General features: G+C 40.4%; 1 protein-coding gene across 2 annotated transcripts; it reads left to right on the forward strand.

Moving 5' to 3' along the window:
* Positions 1–68: 68 nt before the first annotated feature.
* TMEM59 (transmembrane protein 59) lies at positions 69–25,076 on the forward strand. 2 transcript variants are annotated; one of them, XM_010372440.2, is made up of 8 exons: positions 69–530; positions 6,854–6,959; positions 8,764–8,858; positions 11,035–11,187; positions 12,729–12,810; positions 14,022–14,106; positions 19,508–19,616; positions 24,443–25,076. In XM_010372440.2, exons 1-8 carry the CDS (start codon positions 342–344, stop codon positions 24,596–24,598), a joined length of 975 nt encoding a protein of 324 aa, XP_010370742.1. In that variant the 5' UTR covers positions 69–341; the 3' UTR covers positions 24,599–25,076. The 2 variants fall into 2 exon arrangements, with proteins under 2 accessions (XP_010370742.1, XP_010370751.1); XM_010372449.2 differs by having other exon boundaries at positions 95–530; positions 14,025–14,106.
* The last annotated feature ends 1,420 nt before the right edge of the window (positions 25,077–26,496 follow it).

Genomic DNA, 26,496 nt, shown 5'->3' on the forward strand with positions numbered 1-26,496 from the left:
GTAGTTTTCCGAGACCAACTTTCCCGACAGCACCGTGCGCCTCCCGCCTACGGAGAACTACATGCCCCAGCCTGCCCCGCGAAGGGAAGACAGGAGGACCCGCTTCGCGCTAATGCTCGCGATGGTTGAATTCCCCGCCTCACGCCTGCCTAGGAGAAGTTGGTAGTCCCAGAGGTGGGGCAGGAGGCGGCAGTTTCAGGCGGGTTAGGGCGGAGCTGAAGCGACGGCGGAGGCGGAAGCAACGGTCGGTGGGGCGGCGAAGGGGGCTGGCCCCTGGAGGAGGAGGAAACCCTTCAAAGAAAACAGCAACAAGCTGAGCTGCTGTGACAGAGGGGAACAAGATGGCGGCGCCGAAGGCGAGCCTCTGGGTCAGGACCCAACTGGGGCTGCCGCCGCTGCTGCTGCTGACCATGGCCTTGGCCGGAGGTTCGGGGACCGCTTCGGCTGAAGCATTTGACTCGGTCTTGGGTGATACAGCATCTTGCCACCGGGCCTGTCAGTTGACCTACCCCTTGCACACCTACCCTAAGGTAGGGCCCGTCCGGAGCGGGCTGCGACCCTTCCCTGGCCGCCCATCTCTCGGCTCCCCACACTTATGTCGGCTCTGGCAACCTGGCTGTTCAATCCGCCTTTCAACCGCTGTCTCCCATCTGTGTAGCTCCTGTTTTCCTCGCTAATCCTGCCTGCACCCCAATTCCTGCTGTCATTACCGGAAGTTTGTCCTGCACTACCCTGTGATAGGCTGAGGGACACAAAGATGAGAAAGACGCGATCCCTTTCCTCTGGGAGCTAGCCGGGCAGCAGGGGAGTCGAGCACTCAGAGGGAGGAGGATAGAGGAGGATATGGATGATTAATGCAGGGTCCTCGCCTTAGGGAGCCTAATGGGGGTTTGTAGAAAGGGAGGCGCAGATAAGCGAATCCACAAATGATTGATTCATAACCTTTGTTTACTAAGCACCTCTCGGGGTCGGGAGCGTAGTCTTCAGGGAGTCAGACAAGTAGACGATTCCACTGAGGTATAAAAAGCGTCACGAAGGCGGCTCAAGGAGTAGCGAGACGCCCAGGAATGCTGTCTGCCTATGTTGAGTTACTGTGTCCAAGACGCTGCCAAGAGGGACTGGGTTAGAGAAGAGGCAGTTAGGTGTCTGCCTACCAGGAACTGACCACTCAGTGCAGAAAACGGGGGATTCGTGGAGTGGGGAAAGAAACGAGACTGTAGACAGGAGAGGATTCGCAGCTTACGGAGAGGAATGGCCCTCCTCTCTATGCTTCCCCCCTTTCTTTTAAGTACATACCTAACCCTCTTCACGTTGGTTTTTCAGCGTAAGAACTCTTGTTTACTCAACATTCTAAATTGTTTGATGATTCCCACCACACCTTTCCCATGTATGATTTGAGTATATGCCCTCCCCCACGTTGTTTTATGAGAGCTTTTGTTGATGTTGCTGGTGGTTTCCTCTTCGTTTTTCCTTCATCTCCTGTATGCTATTTGCTTAACCATTGTGGCTAGACCTCCTTGCTTTCTAAAACTGGAGTGGCTACGGAGACAGTTCCAGTGAAGCTTAGGATGTTCCATATTGGCGAGTGCTTTCAGGTCTTTGAAATGAAAAGTTGTAAGTGCTGGCACTTCTCAGATTTTGTTTACGGCTGGATTTTAAACTGCATGGAGATTATCAATTTTCAAAAAAAGTGTGGGAGAGGGGACTGGGCTGAATTTTTCCAGAGATTTATGTAACAATCGAGAAAGAAGTGAGAAGTTTTACCTTCAGGCTTAAATCGATGAATACTGCTTCTAACCACGTTATTTTTCTTCACTTCTTGTAAACTTCTCATCATTAAGAGGATTGAATGAGGAAGCTCATTAATATTGATTTGGGTTTAATATTGACCTTGTTCTAGGGTTTGTTTCCTTTTTTTGAGATTTTCCTGGCAATTTTGTAGTATAAACCAGAATGTTGGGAGAATAATCAAATAATTTGAAAGGATACCTCCCTGGAACTTGTAGGTACTTTAATAATGTCCACTATTTTCTAACAATTGGTGTGATATCTGTAAATCATTTTTACTTATTTATTAAAGCTTTTCTCACAAAGAACTCCAAATCATCTGGCTCCCTATAGGTCCTGGACTTGAAATTTGTATAGACTCCACTGTTAGCCAGAGTGATGGGAGATTTATCGTACTATTATTCCTAATTCTCACAACAACCCTGTAAAGTAGGGTTTTAAAATTAAGGAGATTGAGGCTCTGAAAGGTTAAGTGTCTTGCCTAAGGTCACATACTCAAGAAATCGTGGAGTAGGAATTCAGCTTAAAACTGGCTACACTATGCTGCCTCCTATTAATAAACTTGCATTAAACATATTCGGCCGGGTGCGATGGCTCACACCTGTAATCCCAGCACTTTGGGAGGCCAAGGTGGGTGGATCACCTCAGCTCAGGAGATTGTGACCAGCCTGGACAACATGGCAAGACCCCGTCTCTGAAGAAAAAAAAGAAAAAGAAAAAGAAAAAACTATCCAGGCGTGGAGACGAGCACCTGTAGTCCCAGCTACTTGGGAAGCTGAGGTGGGGGGCTTGCTTGAGCCTGGGAGGCGGAGGTTACAGTGAGCCAAAATGTTGCCAGTGCACTCCAGTCTGACAGTGAGACCCTGTCTCAAAAAAAAAAAAAAAAAAAAAAGGCCGGGCGCGGTGGCTCACTCCTGTAATCCCAGCACTTTGGGAGGCCAAGGCAGGTGGATCACCTGAGGTCAGGAGTTCAAGACCAGCCTGGCCAAGATGGTGAAACCCCATCTCTACTGAAAATACCAAAAAAAAATTAGCCGGGCATGGTGGCGGGCACCTGTAATCCCAGCTACTCAGGAGGCTGAGGCAGGAGAAGCTGCTGAACCCGGGAGGCAGAGGTTGCAGTGAGCCTGCGCCACTGCACTCCAGCCTGGGCAACAAGAGGGAAACTCTGCCTCAAAAAAAAAAGACAAACAAAAAAAAACACATATTTAACTATGTCACTGATTTCTATTGGCTCTCCTCTGTGCTTTGTGCTCCAGGAAAAAGCTTCGTGTGTTGTAAGAAATTAGATGAATTTTCAAACTCACATAGAATTTGAAAAACAAGATAGAAATCTCGTTTTAGGCTGGGTGCGGTGGCTCATGCCTGTAATCCCAGCAGTTTGGGAGGCCAAGGCGGGTGGATCATGGGTGGTCAGGAGTTCAAGATCAGCCTGACCAACATGGTGAAACCCCGTCTCTACGAAAAATACAAAAATTAACTGGGCATGGCACATGCTTGTAATTCCAGCTACTCAGGAGGCTGAGGCAGGAGAACCGCTGGAACCTGGGCGGTAGAGGTTGCAGTGAGCCAAGATTGCACCACTTCACTTCAGCGTGGGGGACAGAGCAAGACTGCATCTCAAAAAAAAAAAAAAGAAATCTCATTTTAATGACACTTTTTGAGAACTAATTATTTGTTGCAAGAAAGTAGAATACCTGTTTGTAAGTAGTTATTTTTAAATTGTTCTATCTTTTATCTACAGAAATGCAATTGCATAATTTATCTCGGATGAAAAAACAAGAGACATAAATCATGTTAATAAAAAAACTAATTAGAGCCAGCCTGGACATTTATTAATGGAGTGTGGTCTCTAGAACCATACAAACCTGGTTTTATTCCCAGCTCCTTGATTACTGTTTGTCCTTGCTGATGACTTAACTTCTGTTTATTTATTTTTTAATTTAAAATAATTGAAACAGAGTCTTGCTCTGTTGCCTAGGCTGGTCTCAAACTCTTGGACTGAATGGATCTTTATGTCTCGGCCTCCCAAAGTGTTGGGATTACATGCATGAGCCACGGTGCCTGGCCTAAATAGTACCATTGAGGGACCTTCTAATTAGGAATTTAGCTGGTATTTCCTATGGTGGAAGCACCATTTGTTGTGTCCTAAATCAGAGGAGATATATGTTATATAAGCTTGCCAGTCATTTGGGATAAATAGGGCATGAAATATTTACTTGAAATCATTATTTTTTGTATATATAACATGGAATACTTAGAATAAAGATAATGATTCTTAATAGCTACCAGTTGAGTGCCTGCTCCATACCAGATGTTGCATAATTTGTTAAGTCTTAACATAGTGCCTGGCACATTGTAGATGCTCATTAAATGTGTCTGTCTATTAGATAGTACTACATAATAGTAATGCTATTGTAGATATAGATATATAATTATCCTAATAGTGAAGATTGACACTCTACAATTATACAGGCAGTAGAAAATAAAGGAATAGGCCGGGCGCGGTGGCTCAAGCCTGTAATCCCAGCACTTTGGGAGGCCGAGACGGGCGGATCACGAGGTCAGGAGATCGAGACCATCCTGGCTAATACGGTGAAACCCCGTCTCTACTAAAAAATACAAAAAACTAGCCGGGCGACGAGGCGGGCGCCTGTAGTCCCAGCTACTCGGGAGGCTGAGACAGGAGAATGGCGTGAACCCGGGAGGCGGAGCTTGCAGTGAGCTGAGAGCCGGCCACTGCACTCCAGCCTGGGCGGCAGAGCAAGACTCCGTCTCAAAAAAAAAAAAAAAAAAAAAAAAAAAAAAAAAAAAAAAAAAGAAAATAAAGGAATAAATAGTAGTTAGGATTGATGTAAGAGTATTGTCCTTATTTTACAACTGAGGAATTAGATTAAGTAACTTGCCAAAGGTTGTACAGAATAAGTGGCAAGTCTGAACTTCAAACCAGGGCTGATTCCTGAAACCTAGTCTCTTTTCCCCATGCCATATGGTTTTCTGAAATTGGTACTGGATGACTTACTAGGTTTCTTTAACAAAGGAAAGCATATCTAAGAATGAAATGGCATGTGATATAGCTCATACTAATGAGCTTATGGTTCCTCTGTGCAGTATAAGGAAATATGTAGTGCTCCAAAGACATAAAATAATTCTTTAATTGTTTTACAGAGCCTGCAAAAGCTACTCAGATATGAAATTTATCTTAATTTTTAAAATTCTTTCAATTTCATCTTAACAATAAATGCAGCTGGAACTGAGGTCCAAAAGTGTGCTACCTTCAAAGCTGTATGATAAAGTATATTTAATATTAGACTGCAGCCATCTCTTCTTGATGGATTGTTGCTGCTGCATAAATTTTACTAATCCTTTTGCTGGAAAGAAGTACATACCTTGTATTCCATTGGTTGCTAACTGGCATATGCACGTGCTGTTTCCTTATTAGGTGTCTGCCAGTTTGTACACAGTATATCACACAGTAAGTTGAAGGGCTCCCCCATATGCAATAGCTTTTTTAAAATACTTTTATTTTATCAAAGAAAAACCCGCTGAAGACATTAGTCATATTAAGCAGTTAATATTTTACAGTAATGAAGAACTAGATGTCCATCCTATCTTGAACTTTCACACATATACATTGATGCCTGTAATTGTTTTCTATTTTAAAAATCTATTAACACTATTACCATTTATTAAGAACCTTCTACATCCCAGGCACTGTGCTGGAAATAGCTTCCAAATTATTGAGGAATTTGGAGATAATGGCTGTTCTCTCCTTTTTTGATGAGAAACCTGAGATTCTTAGGTAAAATAACTTATGCACTCACCCAAAAGGTTTGATCTAGGTCTGGCTGATTGCAGTGTCCTTTCCCATACACACACTGTTGCTCCAGTGTTTTCATTTAATGTAAGCCCAATTTTTTTTTTTTTTTTTTTGAGACGGAATCTCGCTGTGTCTCCCAGACTGGAGTGCAGTGGCGCAATCTCAGCTCACTGCAAGCTCTGCCTCCTGGGTTCACGCCATTCTCCTTCCTCAGCCTCCCGAGTAGCTGGGACTACAGGCACCCGCCACCATGCCCGGCTAATTTTTTGTATTTTTAGTAGAGACAGGGTTTCACCGTGTTAGCCAGGATGGTCTCGATCTCCTGACCTTGTGATCCACCCGCCTCGGCCTCCCAAAATGCTGGGATTACAGGCGTGAGCCACCGCGCCCGACCTAAGCCCAGTTTTTAAAAGTCCTTTCATATAAACATTTTTATAGATGTATGCCTTACTTTATCAGGCCCTTGTGTCACCATTTGCCATGTGAAGCTAGTCTGATACTTTTCCTGATAAGCCTGGTAATTCATATAAACATGGATGTGACAGAAGTATGCCATTGGTCCTAGGGTACTTGCTTACTCCTTTCTATCGCTGTTGAAGTTCTAGTTATATCACCGTTGTATTTTTTGTTGTTGTTTTGTTGTTGTTTTTTAAGCAACAGGGTCTCACTTTGTACCCCAAGCTGGAGTGCAGTGGTGTGATTATAGCTCACTGTACCCTCAAACTCCTGGCCTCAAACAATCCTCATACCTCAGCCTACTGAGTACTAGGACTACAAGTGTGCACCACCATACCCAGTTATTTGTGTGTGTGTGTTTGTTTTGGTACAGACGGGGTCTCGCTGTATTGTCCAGGCTGGCCTCAAACTGTTGGCCTCAAGCAGTCCTCCTGCCTCAGCTTCCCAAAGCCCTGGGATTACAGGTGTGAGCCACTGCACCTGGCATGTCACTATTATTTTTATTTTTAATTTCTCCCTCACAGATTGTAACCAAAGAAAATGGAAAAAGGGTGGTGGTTTTACCTACTAGGCTTTTTTCTTGGTATCACTTTTAAAATAAGGAACTAAAACCTCTGTATGGCGAAGGTCTTGAGTATCAACTGGCTCCTATCATTTTTTTCTTTCAGTTATGAAACTTATAGGATGATTTGTAATAAACGTTACTAACTGCTTTCTTCCTAACCCATTTTCCCCTGAGGAAAAAAAATACTATTTTTTGGTAACCCTTCCTGTTCTTGAACTCCCTAGGAAGAGGAGTTGTACGCATGTCAGAGAGGTTGCAGGCTGTTTTCAATTTGTCAGTTTGTGGATGATGGAATTGACTTAAATCGAACTAAATTGGAATGTGAATCTGGTAAGATGCTATGCTAACGACATCAGCTGTATGTAACACTGTTGTTTTCTTTGTGATAACCTTTTAAAGTATTTTCCTTAGGAAATGGCAAACACACTGTTGAAACTAGTCATCTAACATACGGTAATTATTATGGATTTAAGAGTTTTCGTAGCTGCTGCTAGAAATTTCATGGGCTTTAAATTTCATCTGTTTGTTGAGACAGTGTTTATTTTCTGCTGTGAATAGGACACCTTTGTTTAACCAACTTTCTGTCAGACAAACGCAGTATAATTACCCTACTCACAATTCATTACTACCTTTTCACAAATAGTATAATTTTCCTAAACCTTTCAATCATAAGTTCATTGACTTATCTCCAAGTTTTTTACTGAATCAGGCCTTTGACTCAGTATTTAATAGCGTATTCTTCATTGGTCAGGCCATTAAAATAAGTAGCCAGAGGCTTTGTCATCTGTTAAACCACTTTTCTTTCTTTTTGCTAAAAGCAGTCTGTTTAATAAAAGAAACCTGCAGTCAGGACACAATTGACGTTTAACTTTTCAAATAACTATAATGGAGTGTTCTCCATTCATTACACTGTTTTTAGTGTAGAAGGAGGCACCTTTTCCCCATCACTATGCCATAACTCACATACAGTCTTCTTTGATATCGTAACCGTATTTTTGCGGCTCAGTCTCATAACTGATCATCTTTATATATGCATAATGCTGTCCAGTTTATTATCTAGCACTTCTGAGAAGTGTATTACAAATGCATTACTGAGTTGGGAAAAAATGGAATTGGTATAGTGGTAAAATGTTGTATCACAAGAAGGAAATAGATTTAATGAACTAGATGACAGTATATCTGGTAGAGACCTATTTCAACATTAGAATCATCTGCTATAGAACATTTTCTAGTTCAATTTTCTTTTTTTTTTTTTGAGGCAGAGTCTCGGTCTGTCCCCAGGCTGGAGTGCAGTGGCGTGATCTCAGCTCACTTCAAGCTCCGCCCCCCTGGATTCACGCCATTCTCCTGCCTCAGCCTCCCATGTAGCTGGGACTACAGGCGCCCGCCACCACACCCAGCTAATTTTTTTTTGTATTTTTAGTGGAGACGGGGTTTCACCGTGTTAGCTAGGATGGTCTCGATCTCCTGACCTCGTGATTCGCCCGTCTCAGCCTCCCAAAGTGTTGGGATTACAGGCGTGAGCCACCACACCCAGCCTAGTTCAATTTTCTTAGACTTTCAGATGTTAGGCTGATTGTTTTATTTTTCTCTTGCCACGTGTATACCGTTACTTCTTAACTGAGTGATCTAGTTCTTAATAGTAATACCGTATATTTGTATAAATCATTAAAATATATTATTTCATTCAACCCTATGCAGTGGGTTGTGTTATTTCTGTTTTAGATATATAGAAATCAATAGCCAGAGGTTAGACTGCTCAGCCCAGGTCACACACACCAACAAATGATGGAACTAAAACTTTTTGAGTGGTATCTTCAGGATGCCAATCCAGTGCATTTTCTACTACACAAGCCTTAGCTGCAAGGGTCCTCTTATATGAATGTCATCATGTGGCCAGAGCTTGGGTGTATAATTAATAGATTTGTATCTAAAACATTTGACTTGTAGGACGGAGACAATATGGAGTTCTGTTAAAGATACATTTCCTACTACTATATTACCAAATTTGGAAATTGACATTGATGAAATCTTTTTTAAGTATAAGAATTTTTTAAATAAAATATCAAATCCTTTTCTTTCCTCTTTCCCTTTCCCTTTTGTTTCTTGTAATTTGACTATTTTTCTCTTACAGCATGTACAGAAGCATATTCCCAATCTGATGAGCAATACGCTTGCCATCTTGGTTGCCAGAATCAGCTGCCATTCGCTGAACTGAGACAAGAACAAGTACGAAACAATACTGCCTTTCAAACTAGCCTGCTTAGATGGCACTGACTTGTGTTGCTTGAAGTGTTTATCACCCACTCAATCCTATTTTAGTGTTATATTTTATATTTGACTTTCAGCAAACAAAATTAGTTTGCAAATAAAAAAGTCAGTTGAATAATTGCATTTGTATAATGCTTTACTATTAAAAGTTATGCCTACATTCATAATTTTATTTTGTTTCTTCCCACATTCCAGTGAAGATATTATCCTCATTTTTACATATGAAAAAACCAAGGCTCAGAGGAATTATTTCAGAGTTATTTTTCTCCATCCCAACTTCCATTGCACAGTTGCCATTGCCTTAACTCAGATTATCATTTCTTATCTGTATTTTTAAGTTAACTTCCAAACTGTTTTTCTAATTTAACCCTTTCTAACTCCATCCTTTACTGTGTCCAGATTTTTTTTTCTAAATTTCATCATGCTATTCTCCTGTCTTATATAATCAGTAGCTCCCAATTACATGTAGATTTAAGTCCAAACTGTTTATCACAACCTAGCGCCTGATTACTTCTCCAATGCCATTGCTTAAAATTCCTGACAAGGGAATTTCATACTCGATTCTCCAGACATACTGGGAAAAGTTTCTTAATTTTTGCACAGGAAATAGTCACATATACAAACTCAAAAGATAAAAAGAGTATACATATAGTGAAAAGTCTCCCACCCCTGTCTCTTAGCCACTCAGTTTTCCCTCATACATGTAGCCAAGGTTACTAGTACACAGATATGTTATGCATATACAAGGATGTGCACATGTATTTTATAAATATAAGTATACATAAAGAACTTCTAATTTTTTCTACTACATAATATTCTGTGTAGATATATTATAATTTATTTAGGCAGTTCCTTATTTGTGAACATGTAAGTTCCTAATCTTTTCATTTTGTAAATAATATCTATTTTGCACATTTGTGAGTATACCTGTAGAATAAAATCGTAGGGCTAGAATTGCTGAGTTAAGAGGTATGTGCATTTTTTATTTTTATGTGTTTTAGAGATGGGGATCTCACTATATTACCCGGTCTGGCCTCACGCTTCTGGGCTCAAGTGCTACCATAGATACCACTGCACTCCAGACTGGGTGACAGAGCAAGACACTGTCTCAAAAAAAAAAAAAAAAAAAAAAAAAAAAAAGCATATAAAGAAACAAAGTAGAACCAAAGCTATCCCTAGAGTTTAGTAAATGGCATCCCACGCTTGTGCTTTAGAGGGGCCCAGTGCTGCTAAAGAAGTCAAGAAGTCAGAATTGGAGGAGGAAAGATGACATCATTTGTCAAAATCCTTTTTTTGTTTGTTTGTTTTTTGAGACGGAGTCTCTCTCTGTCACCAGGCTGGAGTGCAGTGGCGTGATCTTGGCTCACAGCAACCTCCACCTCCCTGGTTTAAGGGATTCTCCTGCCTCAGCCTCCTGAGTAGCTGGGACTACAGTGGGACTACAGACGTGCGCCACCACGCCTAGCTAATTTTTGTATTTTTAGTAGAGGTCGGGTTTGACCATGTTGCCCAAATGGTCTCAATCTCTTGACATCGTGATCCACCTGCCGCAGCCTCCCAAAGTGCTAGGATTACAGGCGTGAGCCACCATGCCGGGCCATTAAAATCTTATCAGTAGCTTACCACGTATACTCAGCCCATAAATACTCCCTTCACCCTGCCCTGTTGTCAGATGTCTACCATTTTATGTATATATTCTTCTGATTGATTTTTTCCTTCCCCTTTTCCATTGATGTTCATTATAGCATGATTTATTCTCGATGAAAACATTAAAGATGAGAATGATATGATTTGTCCCTTCCTGTTCTACCCTTGAGGCCTTGCTGGTCCTTGTTTATTTAATTACATCTTAAGAGTCTTCTTATTTTTGGACTTAATTCAAAAGCCTGTTATTGTGATAGAGGTGACAGGTAGCTAGTAAGTGTGTTTGGTGGCAAATTAAAGTAGCCTTGGTTTTTAAGCTTTACCATAATTTGCACAGATAACTAAGAGTTTAATGCGATTAGATTATGGTAGATGTATTTAATTGTTTGTATCTGTCCCATTAAGGATTTGAGTAATCTTGATTATGTTGTTCTCTTGAATATACATATATAAAAAATAATGCATTTCTCATTATTTATTTTATTTTTAGCTTATGTCCCTGATGCCGAAAATGCACCTACTCTTTCCTCTAACTCTGGTGAGGTCATTCTGGAGTGACATGATGGACTCTGCACAGAGCTTCATAACCTCTTCATGGACTTTTTATCTTCAAGCTGATGATGGAAAAATAGTCATATTCCAGGTGACAACAGTGCTTCATGGATTCATCTAAATACCAACAACAGTAAATGTATATGTTTTAAATGAGTGTTTCAGCATAGAACCATACTCAGTCACTTACAAATACTTATCAAGTAAGAATTACTTATTTGGCCCCACATTAAAATATTGGACATCAGTTTGATTACCCTTCCCTTTGCCCATTAAAAGCCTTATCTAAAGCCCATTAGTTTTTATCTAACCAGAACTCTGAGTCTTTTAAATTTTATGGTGCTTAAATTGATAAAATGAAATCTTTAAATATGAGAGATAAGAATTAATACACTTTTAATGTAAACAGTGGCCATATATGATTACATATGGATATCAAATAAAAACAATATGACATAATTTTTAGTTTTTTATAGTGCTTTTACTCATAACTCTTATAAGAGAACTTCTTGAAGAAGTATTTTGCCTAGAGAGGTAATGTCTCCTATCTCATCATTTACCATGGGATAATAACTGTTATTCCCTGGAGGTTATATTGTACTAGATGTATTATCTCAGATTTTCAAAGAACTTAATGAGGTTGTATTATTCCTATTTTATTGATGAGGAAGGTGAGAGTAACTTGTTGCAGTTGCAGTGCCGATAAGTAACAGAATTAAGCTTAAAACCCAGGACACTTTAGCACCAAGGCCCATATACTACCCTACCATGCTTTTAATTCAGTAGTTGAATTCCTCAAATTTACCAGTCAACAGAGTTTATGTTGTGTCTTCCTCTCGGGTAATAAAATCAACCTTTTAAGTACTGTAGCTAAGTAAGTGACTTAATGTATGGCTGGTATGTGATTTTTAGCACTACCCTGAACCTTGGGTCCCCTCTGCTTAATTTGGTAATAAGTAAAATGCAGGAATTTTCTCTTTAAATTCATGAACAAGTTCTATGTCCTAAAGCTACTTACATCAAAGCATAAGTTGACTCTCAGAGTGAAGCTCTCATTCATTTCTCATTAGATAGATTAGCTCTGTGTCTCTCTAAAGTCTGTGTGAATTTGAGCATAACTGGGATGGAGAAACCCCCATTCTAGAGGATCAGAACTATACAGAAAATGTAAAGTATGGAGTGTTTGGCTGTAATTTATCGATTCCTCATACCTAGGGAATAATGGAATGTTTCATGTGAGAAGAAATAGAGATAATATGTGTTTAGCCAAAAGTTTTGGCAGTCTGATAAATTATTCCTGATCAACTAGAATTAGAACTCATTTCTGCAAGGTATAGTATTTAATGTAGTATGTCATGATTTGTCCCTCTCTCCCTTAAAAAAAAAAAAATACTGTCAGGAAGTTAAACTAACATAAATCCGCCAGAAATCTGTTTCTTTGCAAGGCACTGGTTCTGATGTTTAGAAAGTGCAATTAAAATATATTGTGGTTAACGTGTTTTATTTTTTATATAGTATTTCTGTTACTCTTTCTCAATTTAAATGTTTAAAGAGATGATGTGTTTTAGAACTTGTTACTGAAAAAAAGCTAAAGAAGTACAAATGACTTAATTGCTTTCATTATTATTTTAGTCTAAGCCAGAAATCCAGTATGCACCACATTTGGAGCAGGAGTCTACAAATTTGAGAGAATCATCTCTAAGCAAAATGTCCTGTAAGTTTTATTTTAAGTAGCTTAGATAAAAACATTAGCAGTCAAATCTGGTTGTAGTAGAGTTGGTTGTGTTTTTTGTTTTTTGTTTTTTTTTCACTGATGGAACATAAACAGATAATTTCTAAAACAGTGGTTCTCAAACTTTCATGTGTGTTAGAGTTTGGAGAGCTTGTTCAAACACAGATTGCTGGGCCCCACCTTCAGAGTTTCTAATTTACTAGGTCTAGGAGAAGATCTGAGAATTTCTTTTTCTCACAAGTTCCAGATTTTGCTGATGCTGCTGGCCTGGGGGCCACACTTTGAGAATCACTATTCTAAAAACATTTAGTTTGCTTCAAAGGATGTTTTGAGCATGAACTAATCAACTATTCTGGTATTTCCCAATAAATTGACCAAATAATGAAAAATACCGGCCGGGCGCGGTGGCTCAAGCCTGTAATCCCAGCACTTTGGGAGGCCGAGACGGGCGGATCACGAGGCCAGGAGATCGAGACCATCCTGGCTAACACGGTGAAACCCCGTCTCTACTAAAAAAATACAAAAAACTAGCCGGGCGAGGTGGCGGGCGCCTGTAGTCCCAGCTACTCGGGAGGCTGAGGCAGGAGAATGGCGTGAACCCGGGAGGCGGAGTTTGCAGTGAGCGGAGATCCGGCCACTGCACTCCAGCCCGGGCGACAGAGCGAGACTCCGTCTCAAAAAAAAAAAAAAAAAAAAAGAAAAATACCAAAAGTATGAGTCCCCATTCTATTTTTATTTCCATGTTAGAAGTGAATTTTGACTCATAAGAACGTAAAACATCAAGCTAAAGCAGAGCTTACCTTGTAAAATTTACTCATACCTTATTTTAGATACTATTTAATTAGCCTTCTAATTATTTTGGTAGGTGAGAGTGGGTAGATAATGATAGCACATAACATAAGACCATCTGTAACTTTAATTAGATTAGAATAAACCAAATCCAAGCTCACACGTAATTAAGCAGAAAGCATCAATGCCAATAAGAATTTGAAAATAAAACAGGAAACTCATAATGCGGTAGAATATTCATTTGGTTTTGATGTGCTTAGAGAAACTGATACATATTATAAAATGTATCAGATGACACAAACAAAAACAATTGGATATCTGTAAAGTGTATATGTCTAGAAGTAGTCATGCGAGACTAGGTTTTGGGATGTAGGGTATAATAAACTCATACCTTACTATTTCAGCAGATCTGCAAATGAGAAATTCACAAGCACACAAGAATTTTCTTGAAGATGGAGAAAGTGATGGCTTTTTAAGATGCCTCTCTCTGTATGTATTCCTCTTTATTGTGTGTATAACAGATAAAATCTGGCTTGTATCAGAGAGATACATTACTTTTTATTATTTTAAAATTAGCACCTCAAAAGTAAACCTGTTTACTTTTTCCCTTCCAAGGTTGTACGTTAGATACTTTAGTGTGTTTAAAAGGTTATAGGCATACTACTTGAATAAAACCCAGGCAGGTAGTTTTTTCTCACAGTACAGGAGCATTCTTCTTGTTAGAATCTCTTGATTTGGCCGGGCGCTGTGGCTCAAGCCTGTAATCCCAGCACTTTGGGAGGCCGAGACAGGCGGATCACGAGGTCAGGAGATCGAGACCATCCTGGCTAACACGGTGAAACCCCGTCTCTACTAAAAAAAAATACAAAAAGCTAGCCGGACGAGGTGGCAGGCGCCTGTAGTCCTAGCTACTCGGGAAGCTGAGGCAGGAGAATGGCGTGAACCCGGGAGGCGGAGCTTGCAGTGAGCTGAGATCTGGCCACTGCACTCCAGCCTGGGTGATAGAGCGAGACTTCGTCTCAAAAAAAAAAAAAAAAAGAATCTCTTGATTTATGTTGAATGTGCTTCTCCACACATTTAAATTAAGCTTTAATTTCACATATGTCTGAGGCCAGGCACGGTGGCTCACGCCTGTAATCCCAGCAGTTTGGAAGGCCAACGCAGGTGGATCACCTGAGATCAGGAGTTCAAGACCAGCCTGGCCAACATGGCGAAACCCCGTCTCGACTGAAAATCCAAAAATTAGCTGGGCGTGGTGGCGCATGCCTGTCATCCCAGCTACTCAGGAGGATGAAGCAGGAGAATGGCTTGAACCTGGGAGGCAGAGGTTTCAGTGAGCTGAGATTACACCACTGCACTCTAGCCTAGGTGACAGAGTGAGACTCTGTCTCAAAAAATAAAACAAAATAAAATAAAAAAGTTTGAGTGGTTTAAGGATCAGATTTTTGTTTTTGTTTTTATCTGCATGGCCAGATTTGAGGCTAGAAGAGCTGGATAAGGACTCTAGATTAAGAAGGGCTTTGTATTCTATACTAAGGAGTATCAGCTCTGTGCCAAGAGTTTTTAAGGGTAATGGTAAAGTGGGCAAGTTAGAGCAGTGGGTACCATATGCCCTCCTAGGAAAAAATATCAAGCCTTATGAGGGTGAGAGGCAGGTTTTATCAAAGTGTGCATGTTTCCTCTTCTCCAAGGAATTTGGATATGATCCCTCCCCCACGTTTTACCCCTCCCCACCCCCCACCAAAAAAGGAAAAAGAGAAAGCTAGTGGGCCATGTCACTTATTGACTATTACTTACTCTGTGTCAGATACCAGGCCAAGCATTTCAGTGAGTGGTATTGCGTTATAGTGTGTTCATTGGAGTGGACTGTTCTGTCTCAAGTAGAAAACTTCAGTAGTCCAAACCACATGCTCCCTGTAATTTCTTATAGAAACAGTTTCTTGAGAGGTGTTATCATGTATCATTAGAGTTAGGTGGACCTTACAAATTAATACCTTTTACTAGGCAAAATGTTTAAAAGACTGTATGAGAAAACAAGGATTAAACTTTAAATTTTATCCTTCTTTCATTTCTAAACCTGGTTTTGAGCTTGTCCAACAAAGGCCAGTTGTTCTCTTTCCAGTATTTAGGATGTTTTTTGCAGTTTGATAGTTCTGTGAAACCTAAATAATTAATCTTAAATTACAGTTCTCAGTACTGTACTACCTGGCATATTATTGGTGATTTATTGACCTTTAACATTTTGTCATTATATTCTTTTTTTTTTTTTTTTAATCTAACACTTTAAAAGTGATTTTGTGAAACAACTAACTTTGTAACTAGAAATGTATTTCCTAGAAGTTTTTGGCCAGGCGCGGTGGCTCATGCCTGTAATCCCAGCACTTTGATCATGAGGTCAGGAGTTCAAGAGCAGCCTGCCCAAGATGGTGAAACCCCGTCTCTACTAAAAATACAAAAAAAAAATTAGCCAGGTGCGGTAGCAGGCGCCTGTAATCCCAGCTACTCGGGAGGCCAAGGCAGGAGGAGAATCGCTTGAACTCGGAGGGTGGAGGTTGCAGTGAACCGAGATCGCGCCACTGCACTCCAGCCTGGGCGACAGAATGAGACTCTGTCTCAAAAAAAAAAAAAAGAAGTTTTTGTGCCCAAATGTAGATTATAATAGGATCCTATATTTGAATAAAAATTATGATTTTGGCCTAGTGCGGTGGCTCATGCGTGTAATCCCAGCACTTTGGAAGGCCAAGTCGGGAGGATCACTTGAGCCCAGAGGTTCAAAATCAGTTTGGGTAACATAGTGAGACCCCATCCATCTCTACAAAAAATTAAAAAAATTAGCTGGGCATGGTGGCACACGCCTGTAGTCCCAGCTATCAAGAGGCTGACGTGTGAAGGGGTGGCCTGCCCCTCTACACTTGTGGGTGTTTCTCGTTAGGTGGAAACGAAAGACTTGAGAAAAGGAATAAAACACAGAGACAAAGTGTAGAGAAAGAAAAGCGGGGCCCAGGGGACCGGCGCTCAGCTTACAGAGGACCCACGCTGGCACCGGCCTCTGAGTTCCCTTAGTATTTATTGAGAATTATCCTAGTCATTAAAAGGATAAGGGAGTGGCTGGACAATAGGATTATTGTAGGGAGGAAATCGGCAGTAAGACATATGAAAAAATCCTTGTAATATGAATAAGTTTAAAGGAAAATGCTGTGCCTTGAGATGTATATGCGACATCTCCACAAACCTTTTAGCAGTATTGCTCCAGCAAGTCCCACCTTATTCCTAAAGGCGGTTTCTCCTCACTCAGTAAACAAGGCACACAATGGGTATTACCCAGAGATGTTCCATTGCCCAGAGAGGGGCAGGAGACAAATGTTTTTCTCTTTCTTGAAATTTAAGAGAATGGTGATGACTTTTAACCACAAGCAGCCTTTAGGCACTTGTTTAACAAAGCACATTCTGCACAGCCCAAAATCCTTTTAACCTTAAATCACCTTCGCACATGTCTCTTGCAAGGACAAAGTTGAAGGTAAGGTCACAGATTAACAGCATCTCAAATACAGAACTAAATGGAGTCTTTTATGTCTACTTCCTTCTATATAGACATGGTAACAAGCTGATCTCTCGTTCTTTTCCCCACAGACGTGGGAGAATCACTTGAGCCCGGGAAGTCAAGGCTGCAGTGAGCTATGATCATGCCACTGCACTGCCTGAGTGATAGAGCGAGACTGTCTCAAAAATTTTTTTTAAGTGTTCTTTTTTAAAATGCTTTTTCCCCTTCAGTGATCCCATTTGACTTTTAGAACAATACCCTGTGATAAGTAGGTGGTAATTTAGAGAGGTGAATTGACTACTCCCAAGGTTACACAGTCACTATGTTAGAATTCAAACCTAATTTTTCTAATTATACATCTTCTGCTCATCCTATTCTGCTGTAACTATTTACTTCCTAAAGTGTCATGATTTTTCCATGATTACATACAGAATCACTCAGCCAGTTATTGGAATCTGATCGTAGCTGTTAAAGAGACACCATTATCTCCAGAAAGGAAATTGAGGTCACTTTTTCTTCACTTGTATTTCTTTTTGAAGAGCCAGGCACTGTGCTAGGGAGTTGAGACCTAGAAAAGATGTCAGGAGTTCTCAGGTCTAGACAGACATAGACAATAATGATTGCTATACATATACACACTCCTACACATGTCTCATACACAGCATATAAAGACTGTATTTAAGTCTACTGGAGGTTTCAAGGGGAGGATTGACAGGTGAGATAGAAATATCTTGAGTAATGAGTAGAAATTTTTGCTAGTTGTAGCAAAAGATTTACTTAAATGTTTTTTTTTCAGATATACCGGCCTCCTGCTCAATGTGTATAGGGTACATTACTATATATGGAGGATAAGGAGAGTCAGAAATTTGACTGAACTGGGAAAACAGGAATAGAGAGAAGCAGGAACATAACATAAGTGTCAAGAAGAGGCTTTTATGTGAAGGATAGATTAGAAGCAGGAACATAACATTAGTGTCAAGAAGAGGCTTCTATGTGAAGGATAGGTTGGAGAACTTTGGTAAATCAGGGAAGAGATTATGAAGGCTGAATTAGGGCAGTAGACAAGAACAGGAGATAATGCAGATAGTTGAAAATCTATAGGATCTAGTCATTGTTTTGTTCTGGAGATTGAAGGGATGAACCCCAGTTTTCTGGCTTAGGTAGTTGCTACTGGAATCCAGATATCAAATATATCCTCATTTTGTGGTAAATTCCTTAACTCAGTTCGGGCTGGAACATGGAGAGGAAAGTGGGTATTTTTTTCATTAAAAATGTGTTTTACTCATCTTTCTAAATTGGTATACTTAAAGGATCATATGGGAGTTCCCTACTTTTAGATAAACAATACATTCTCCAAAGTCCACCTCTTTTGCTGGCAGACAATGACTGTGCTTACGGCGTGTTCAAGTCTTGCCAAACTATCAAGTGAGTGGTTAGGGTGGTAAGTATAGATCTCTTATTAGGCAGTGTTGGATGAGCAGAGATGTGAAAATTAGGGACTATCTGTGTTACACAGTTTGTCAGAGTTAGACTTTTAATTATTTAAAAATGGCTTGACTTTTTCCTATTCTTTGAATCTTAATAGGTCAATTATGAAAAAAACTTCAGGTGGGAGAATGGCTTGTGCCCATGAGTGCAAGGCCAGCCTGGGCAATATAGTGAGAGCTTGTCTCTATAAAAATTAAAAATAAATAAAAAACCTCTAATTGCTGATTCTCATAACTGGCCTTCTATCTTAAGATATTTTAATGATAAGGAAAATATAACTATCTCTTTACTGAGATATACTGTAATGGTTACAGAATGCCTTACAATAGATGTGCTCTTTTAAATTGAAGTATAAGTAAATTATGGCAAATTAAATATGTGAAGTATTCTAGGGAAACTGACCTCTGGAAGCCTGTTGTGATTTCTTTTATAAAACAAATGATCATTTTAAATTTACCTAGACTATTCCTTAACTTTGTGGTATATTGGTTTTCTTAAAGCAAGTATAATAATTTGTAAAATAATATATGACATTTGTACAACAGTGTACAATTTACAGGACACTTTCACTTGCCTTATATATTTAGCAGAAAGTCAAGTATATCTGATTTTATTATTATTACAAAAGTGATATAGCCATGTTACAGAAACATTAGAAGTAGAGGAAAAAGACTTTATGCCAACCTAATGTAATAGCTATTAGTATAATATTTCCTTCTGTAAGTATGTTTTTTAATAGTTTCAAAGATAATCAACAAAGTTTTAATTGTACTGTTGAGCTAAGTACATAAGGTTGATTGACTAAGAATCTCCTGTTTCTTATAAAATTTTAATATAACTAATTGTTGATTTTTTTTCCAGTAACTCTGGGTGGATTTTAACTACAACTCTTGTCCTCTCGGTGATGGTATTGCTTTGGATTTGTTGTGCCACTGTTGCTACAGCTGTGGAGCAGTATGTTCCCTCTGAGGTAAATTTAATTCTAACCCTTAGACCATTTGAAGACTGAGCCCTGTGAGATATCATTTTAAACACCTTATTTGTTTAGCTGGAAAAACAAGGCCTCTCTACTAATAGAAAGAGAGAAGATGTGGTGGTTTTCATGTGGTAGAGGTTGGCACACATAAAAATTACAGGTTTGCAACACAAGAATTGTTGTTCCCAGCTTTCTGTGATGCTAACTACCGTGGTGACATGTATGTTGACTGACTTGAGAAAAGTGTGTCTTTCTGACTCTCTTAAGACTGAAAAGACCTGTTGACATCAGTTTCTAAGGGGATATATGGGAAAGAAAACTTTTTTTTTTTTTTTGAGACGGAGTCTTGCACTGTCACCCAGGCTAGAGTGCGGTGGCGCGATCTCGGCTCACTGCAAGCTCCGCCTCCCGGATTCATGCCACTCTCTTGACTCAGCCTCCTGAGTAGCTGGGACTACAGGCGCCCACCACCGCATCTGGCTAATTTTTTTGTATTTTTTAGTAGAGACTGTGGTCTCGATCTCCTGAGCTCATGATCCACCTGCCTCAGCCTCCCAAAGTGCTGGGATTACAGGCGTGAGCCACTGTGCCCCGCCTTTTTTTTTTTTTTAGGCACAGTCTCACTCTGTCACCCAGGCTAGAGTGCAGTGGCCAGGATCTTGGCTCACTGCAGCCTCCGCCTCCTGGGTTCAAGTGATTCTTCTGCCTCAGCCTCCTAAGTAGCTGGGATTACAGGCACGCGCCACCATGCCCAGCCAATTTTTGTATTTTCAGTAGAGATGGGGTTTCACCATATTGACCAGACTGGTCCTGAACTCCTGATCTCAAGTGACCTGCCCACCTCTGCCTCCCAAAGTGTTGGGATTACAGGCATGAGCCACCATACCCAGCCGGAGAGAAGATTTGTAGAACCATTTAATAGTTTAAATTAATTACCACAATATTAAGGAGCAGTGCTGCTTTAGAAGCAGCAAGGCTGGGCCAGGTGTGGTGCTCATGCATCTAATCCCAGCACTTTGGGAAGGCTAGGCAGGTGGATCACTTGAGCTCAAGAGTTTGAGAAGAACGTGTGCAACATGATGAGATCCTGTCTCTGCGAAAAATTATAAAAATTATCTGGGTGTGGTGGTGTGTGCCCATGATCCCAGCTACTCAGGAGGCTGAGGTGGGAGGATCACTTGAGCCCAGAAGGTTGAGGCTGCAATGAACCAGGATTGTGCCACTGTATTCCAGCCTGGTGACAGAACAAGACCCTGAGTCTCAAAAGAAAAAAGAAAAGAAAAGAGGAGAGAGAAGAGAGGGAGGGAGAGGGAGAGGGAGAGGAGAAATGCTGGAGTGTTTGATTTTGAGTTGTTATATTCTGGTATCTAACCCCATAAGAGATAGAAGACATTGTGACTTCCTTGGTAATTAAAATTTAACTGGCCCCAAAAATATAACTGTTAAGGTAAAGGATTTTTGTTTGGGGGAAAGGCTATAATTTGATTATTCAGCTTAGCTTTCAAGAACAGAAAAGTATTTATATAACTAAATATAGAATAATAATGGCTGTCAACATCTAATCCCGCTGAAATAAATTTTAGTTTTCTTATACCTCCAAAGTGCCATAGAAAAAGAGAGATCGAGACCATCCTGGCTAACATGGTGAAACCCCGTCTCTACTAAAAAATACAAAAAAAAACTAGCCGGGCGTGGTGGCGGGCGCCTGTAGTCCCAGCTACTCGGGAGGCTGAGGCAGGAGAATGGCGTAAACCCGGGAGGTGGAGCTTGCAGTGAGCTGAGATCCGGCCACTGCACTCCAGCCTGGGCGACAGAGCGAGACTCCGTCTCAAAAAAAAAAAAAAAAGAGAGAAAAGAAGAAGAGACAGAAATTAGAATGTACTAATAAGCCACTGGCATGTGCCTAATATGGTGCTTGAACAACTCTTTTATCCTAATAGACTATAAAGATGTTTAAATATATGATTTGCACATGAGAAATGATTAAGATATTATACTTAATATTTTTATTAAGGTGATATAATTGATGTAGGTACCTAGAAACTGGGACAGGATAATGTTGATAACTAACACTTGTATAGTCTTTAAAATTTACAAAGTATTTTCATATACCTTCATATTCTTCTCATCTAACTAAAATTTTGTGTCCTTTAACCAGCATCTCCTCAGTCTCCTTCCTCCCTTCAGTGGCTTCTTTCATGTTGATGTATAAAATCAAACAGTTCCTGGTTGCTGCTTCAAGATCTTTAAATGCTGTTAGGTAGAGTTGTGAACATTTTTCTTTCACAGTGCCCCAGAGCCAGTGGTCACATGTGAATTCTGAGTTTTAAGGAGGCCTACTATATCAGATCCATGTCCAACCTATCAACCACTGAACTTTTTTTTTTTTTTTTTTCCAGACAGGGTCTCACTCTGTCACTGAGGCTGGAGTGCAATGGCACGATCTCAGCTCACTGCAATCTCCACCTCCCGGGTTCAAGTGATTCTCGTGTCTCAGCCTGCTGAAGAGCTGGGACTACTACAGGTGCACACCACCACACCTGGCTTATTTTTGTATTTTTAGTAGAGATTGAGTTTCACTATGTTGGCCAGGTTGGTCTCGAACTCCTGACCTCAAGTGATTCACCTACCTCGGCCTCTCAAAGTGCTGGGATTACGGGCGTGAGCCACTGCGCCTGGCCTGAACTTGTCTTAAAGCTACACTCTTACTGGAAAAGCTTAAGGTACTGGGGCAACTCCTTGCGGGATAGTTGTTCCCCTGAGGCAGCAGTCCAGTAGAACACATCTGAAACATGTATGAATAAGCAACTATCGTGACAGTCACTTTTAGAACATTTTCATCAGCCCAGAAAGAAAATCTGTACTCTTAGTAATTGCTCACCATTTTCTCCCAAGCAGCAGCAGCTCCACCACCCCCACCCCCATCTCACCCTCCAGTCCTAGATAGCCAATATGTAGTCTCTTGTGAGTGGCCTCTTTCACTAAGCATATTTTCAAGGTTCATCATGTTATAGCATGTATCACTTTATCATCTTTTTTTTTTGAGATGGAGTCTCTCTATCGCCCAGGCTAGAGTACAGTGGTGCAACCCCGGCTCACTGCAAACCTCCGCCTCTCGGGTTCAAGCGATTCTCCTGCCTCAGCCTCCCTAGTGGCTGGGACTACAGACACACACCACCACAACCAGCTAATTTTTATATTTTTAGTAGAGATGGAGTTTCACTATATTGGCCAGACTGGTCTGGAACTCCTGACCTCAGGTGATCCGCCTTCCTCAGCCTCCCAAAGTGCTGGGATTACAGGCTTGAGCCACCATGCCCAGCCAGGATAGCATGTATCACTTTTGATAAATTCTTGAAGGTGCTCTTTATTCAGCATCTTTTAAAAACACCTTTCCAGTAGTAGGTACTTCTGTGTAGTTCTTGCTTTATAATCTAGTGAGTTGCCCTGCCAGTGATATCAGCACTTCAGTTTCTAACTTTTGGATACAGGGATTTGTTGCTGTATGAGTAGATTAACAATAGAATCTATACCATTTCTTTTTTTTTTTTGAGACAGAGTCTCACTTTGTCCCCCAGGCTGGAGGGCAGTGGCATGATCTCAGCCCACTGCAACCTCTGCCTCCCAGGCTCAAGTGATTATTGTGCCCCAACCTCCTGAGTAGCTGGAATTACAGGCACTTACCACCATGCCTGGCTAATTTTTTGTGTTTTTAGTAGAGACAGGGTTTCACCATGTTGGCCAGGCTAGTCTTGAGCTCCTGACCTCGAGTGATCTGCCCGCCTCAGCCTCCCAAAGTGCTGGGATTACCGGCGTGAGCCACTGCACCCAGCCTATGCTTATTAGTGAAGACTTTTCACTTTGCTTTTCTGCCTTTAAGAGATACATACGGCCAGGCGTGGTGGCTCACACATGTATCCCAACACTTTGGGAGGCCAAGGTAGGAGGATCACTTGAGGCCAGGAGTCTGAGACCAGCCTAGGCAACATAGCAAGACCCCATCATTAAAAAAAAAAAAAGAAAGAAAAATTAGCTGGGCATAGTGGTGCATGCCTATAGTCCTAGGTGCTCAGGAGGCTGAGGCAGGAGAATCACTTGAGCCCAGGAGTTCAAGGCCTTGTAGTGAGCTATGATCACACCACTGCACTCCAGCCTGGGTAACAGAGCAACACCCCATCTCTTAAAAAAAAAAAAAAAAAAACACAGAGACATTCATACGTATATCTAAGTCTACCTACTCTCAAAAGATGTTAGATATGAACATTATTCTCTAATGAGTTTTATGACATTTGCAGTGATTCTGTTTTATGCTTTCATTCTTTTAGTATCTTCTTGGATGTGGTAGTAACAATTAAGGAACTTTATATATTTATGAAGACCCTTCTATCAGTGTTAGAGCATTTCATGCATATTCTTTTTTCTCACAGCCTTTTCAAATAGCATCTATCATTTTCCATACATGTTAAGCTAAAACATTTAGGAGCAGAAAGACTTGCACCAAATTATTTTACCACTTGGTAGGAGAGCTAAGATGTTGAAGGACTTGATCACTTAAGGCATCCATAGCTATTTTTATTGATACTCAGTTGTTATACTCCTGAGGATTTTAACTTGAGACGTGGAACAGCTTTCTTTGGCCATCCACTGGGAGCTGAATCACGTATCTACAACACTTTGAGAAAAAGCATTCTTCTTTCTTAAAGTTGTTTATAGAATTTTTTTTTTACCAACCATTTATAAATTAAATTGTTATTTGAAGACTTACTTGGAGAGGTTCCTAATTATCCAGACTACTAATGTACATTGGTTTTCTTTTTCAGAAGCTGAGTATCTATGGTGACTTGGAGTTTATGAATGAACAAAAGCTGAACAAATATCCAGCTTCTTCTCTTGTGGTTGTTAGATCTAAAACTGAAGATCATGAAGAAGCAGGGCCTCTACCTACAAAAGTGAATCTTGCTCATTCTGAAATTTAAGCATTTTTCTTTTGAAAGAAAAGTGTAATAGACATCTAAAATTCCACTCCTCATAGAGCTTTTAAAATGGTTTCATTGGATATAGGCCTTAAGAAATCACTATAAAATGCAAATAAAGTTACTCAAATCTGTGAAGACTGTATTTGCTATAACTTTATTGGTATTGTTTTTCTAGTAATTTAAGAGGTGGATGTTTGGGATTGTATTATTATTTTACTAATATCTGTAGCTATTTTGTTTTTTGCTTTGGTTATTGTTTTTTTCCCTTTTCTTAGCTATGTGCTGATCATTGTTCCTCCTCACCTCCTGCCATGATACTGTCAGTTACCTTAGTTAATAAGCTGAATATTTAGTAGAATATGATGCTTCTGCTCAGGTATGGCCCACAAATCTGTAATTTGAAATTTAGCAGGAAATGACCTTTAATGACACTACATTTTCAGGAACTGAAATCATTAAAATTTTATTTGAATAATTATGTGCTGAAATTTGAGTATCTGATTTTCTAGACCTTCCCTCCTACCCCTGCCCAACCTAGATAAGAATTATGACATGTTCTGTGTCTGTTGCTATTGCTATATAATGTGGTGGTCAGGGACCATTTTGATGCAAAAGTGATCTTTCAGCAGTACATTTGATGTTATTTTGCACAGGCTATAGGTTTTTGTTTGATGAGTCTTTCTAAAGAACTATTTTTCTCTGTTAGACAGTGTATCAAGTATAAGGTAAACGTATTTTTTTGCTCTTGTTACTGAGGCTGGAGTGCAATGGCATGATCTCAGCTCACCACAACCTCCACCTCTGAGGTTCAAGTGATTCTCCTGCCTCAGCCTCCCGAGTAGCGGGGATTACAGGCATGTGCCAACACACCTAGCTAATTTTGTATTTTTAGTAGAGAGTGGTTTTCACCAGGTTGGCCAGGCTGGTCTCGAACTCCTGACCTCAGGTGATCCACCCACCTAGGCCTTCCAAAGTGCTGGGATTACAGGCATGAGCCACCGCACCCAGCCTACACCAGAATTTTGATATGATTCACTGTTATTATACCATAAAATATTAAAAACTTTGTAAACCAATACTTTCCTCATTCACAGTGGCATTATTGACAACTACATCAGTGCTGTTTGACTAAAGAATAAGTTAGTCACTCCTCCTATGGCCTAGTCTTTAGCCTTCCTGAGTCCAAATAAAAAGCAGTTAACAGCTAATCAAGGAAGACTTTGGTCACAAAGTGTAGGGTTTTATTTTTAGGTTTGTCTAGATTTGGATGATAGAAAGTTGTGAACACATCCAGATGGGGAAGAAAGGAGGAATTAGCGGTCATTGTCAAGCAGTCATTGTTTCTTTCTTATTTTTGTTAGAAAACATGGGGACTCAGCCAGGCACAGTGGCTCACGCCTGTAATCCCAGTACTTTGGGAGGCCAAGGTGGGAGGATCACTTGAGGTCAGGAGTTCGAGACCAACCTGGGCAACATAGCAAGTCCCTCTCTGTACAAAAAAAATACAAATAAATATAGGGACTATGTATAAAACATGGGGAGTGGATAGGAGTTACCTTTAAAAAAATAAAAAGCCCTGTTGTTTTGTCTCCCATCATGAGTGCATAGTTTCCTTAATCAGGCACAGGTTTAATTGATCAGGCACAGGTTTAATTGTAATGCATCCAGTTAAGCAAACAGGGAGAAACATATAAAATGCTGCTGTCTCGCAGGAATCAGAGAGCCCACTGTTAGAAAAGACCCTCCCTTATAAAAACAAAACAAAGAATTATCTAGATCACTTGGGGCCAGGAGTTCAAGACCATCCTGGGCAATATGATGAGACTTCCATCTCTTTTAAAAAAAAAAAAAGAAGGAGCAATTGTACAGTTGTCCTATATTCTTCCACCTTCCCTTGA

The sequence above is a fragment of the Rhinopithecus roxellana genome, chromosome 12 (assembly GCF_007565055.1).
Source record: "Rhinopithecus roxellana isolate Shanxi Qingling chromosome 12, ASM756505v1, whole genome shotgun sequence".
NCBI lineage: Eukaryota > Metazoa > Chordata > Mammalia > Primates > Cercopithecidae > Rhinopithecus > Rhinopithecus roxellana.

Bases quoted from the DNA above. Each gene is read 5' to 3' on its own strand.
- TMEM59 (XM_010372440.2), top strand. From the start codon at position 342: ATGGCGGCGCCGAAGGCGAGCCTCTGGGTCAGGACCCAACTGGGGCTG. The intron at 11,188-12,728 runs GTGACAACAGTG...TTATTATTTTAG, and splicing joins GAAAAATAGTCATATTCCAG to TCTAAGCCAGAAATCCAGTA. The intron at 12,811-14,021 runs GTAAGTTTTATT...TTACTATTTCAG, and splicing joins ATCTCTAAGCAAAATGTCCT to CAGATCTGCAAATGAGAAAT.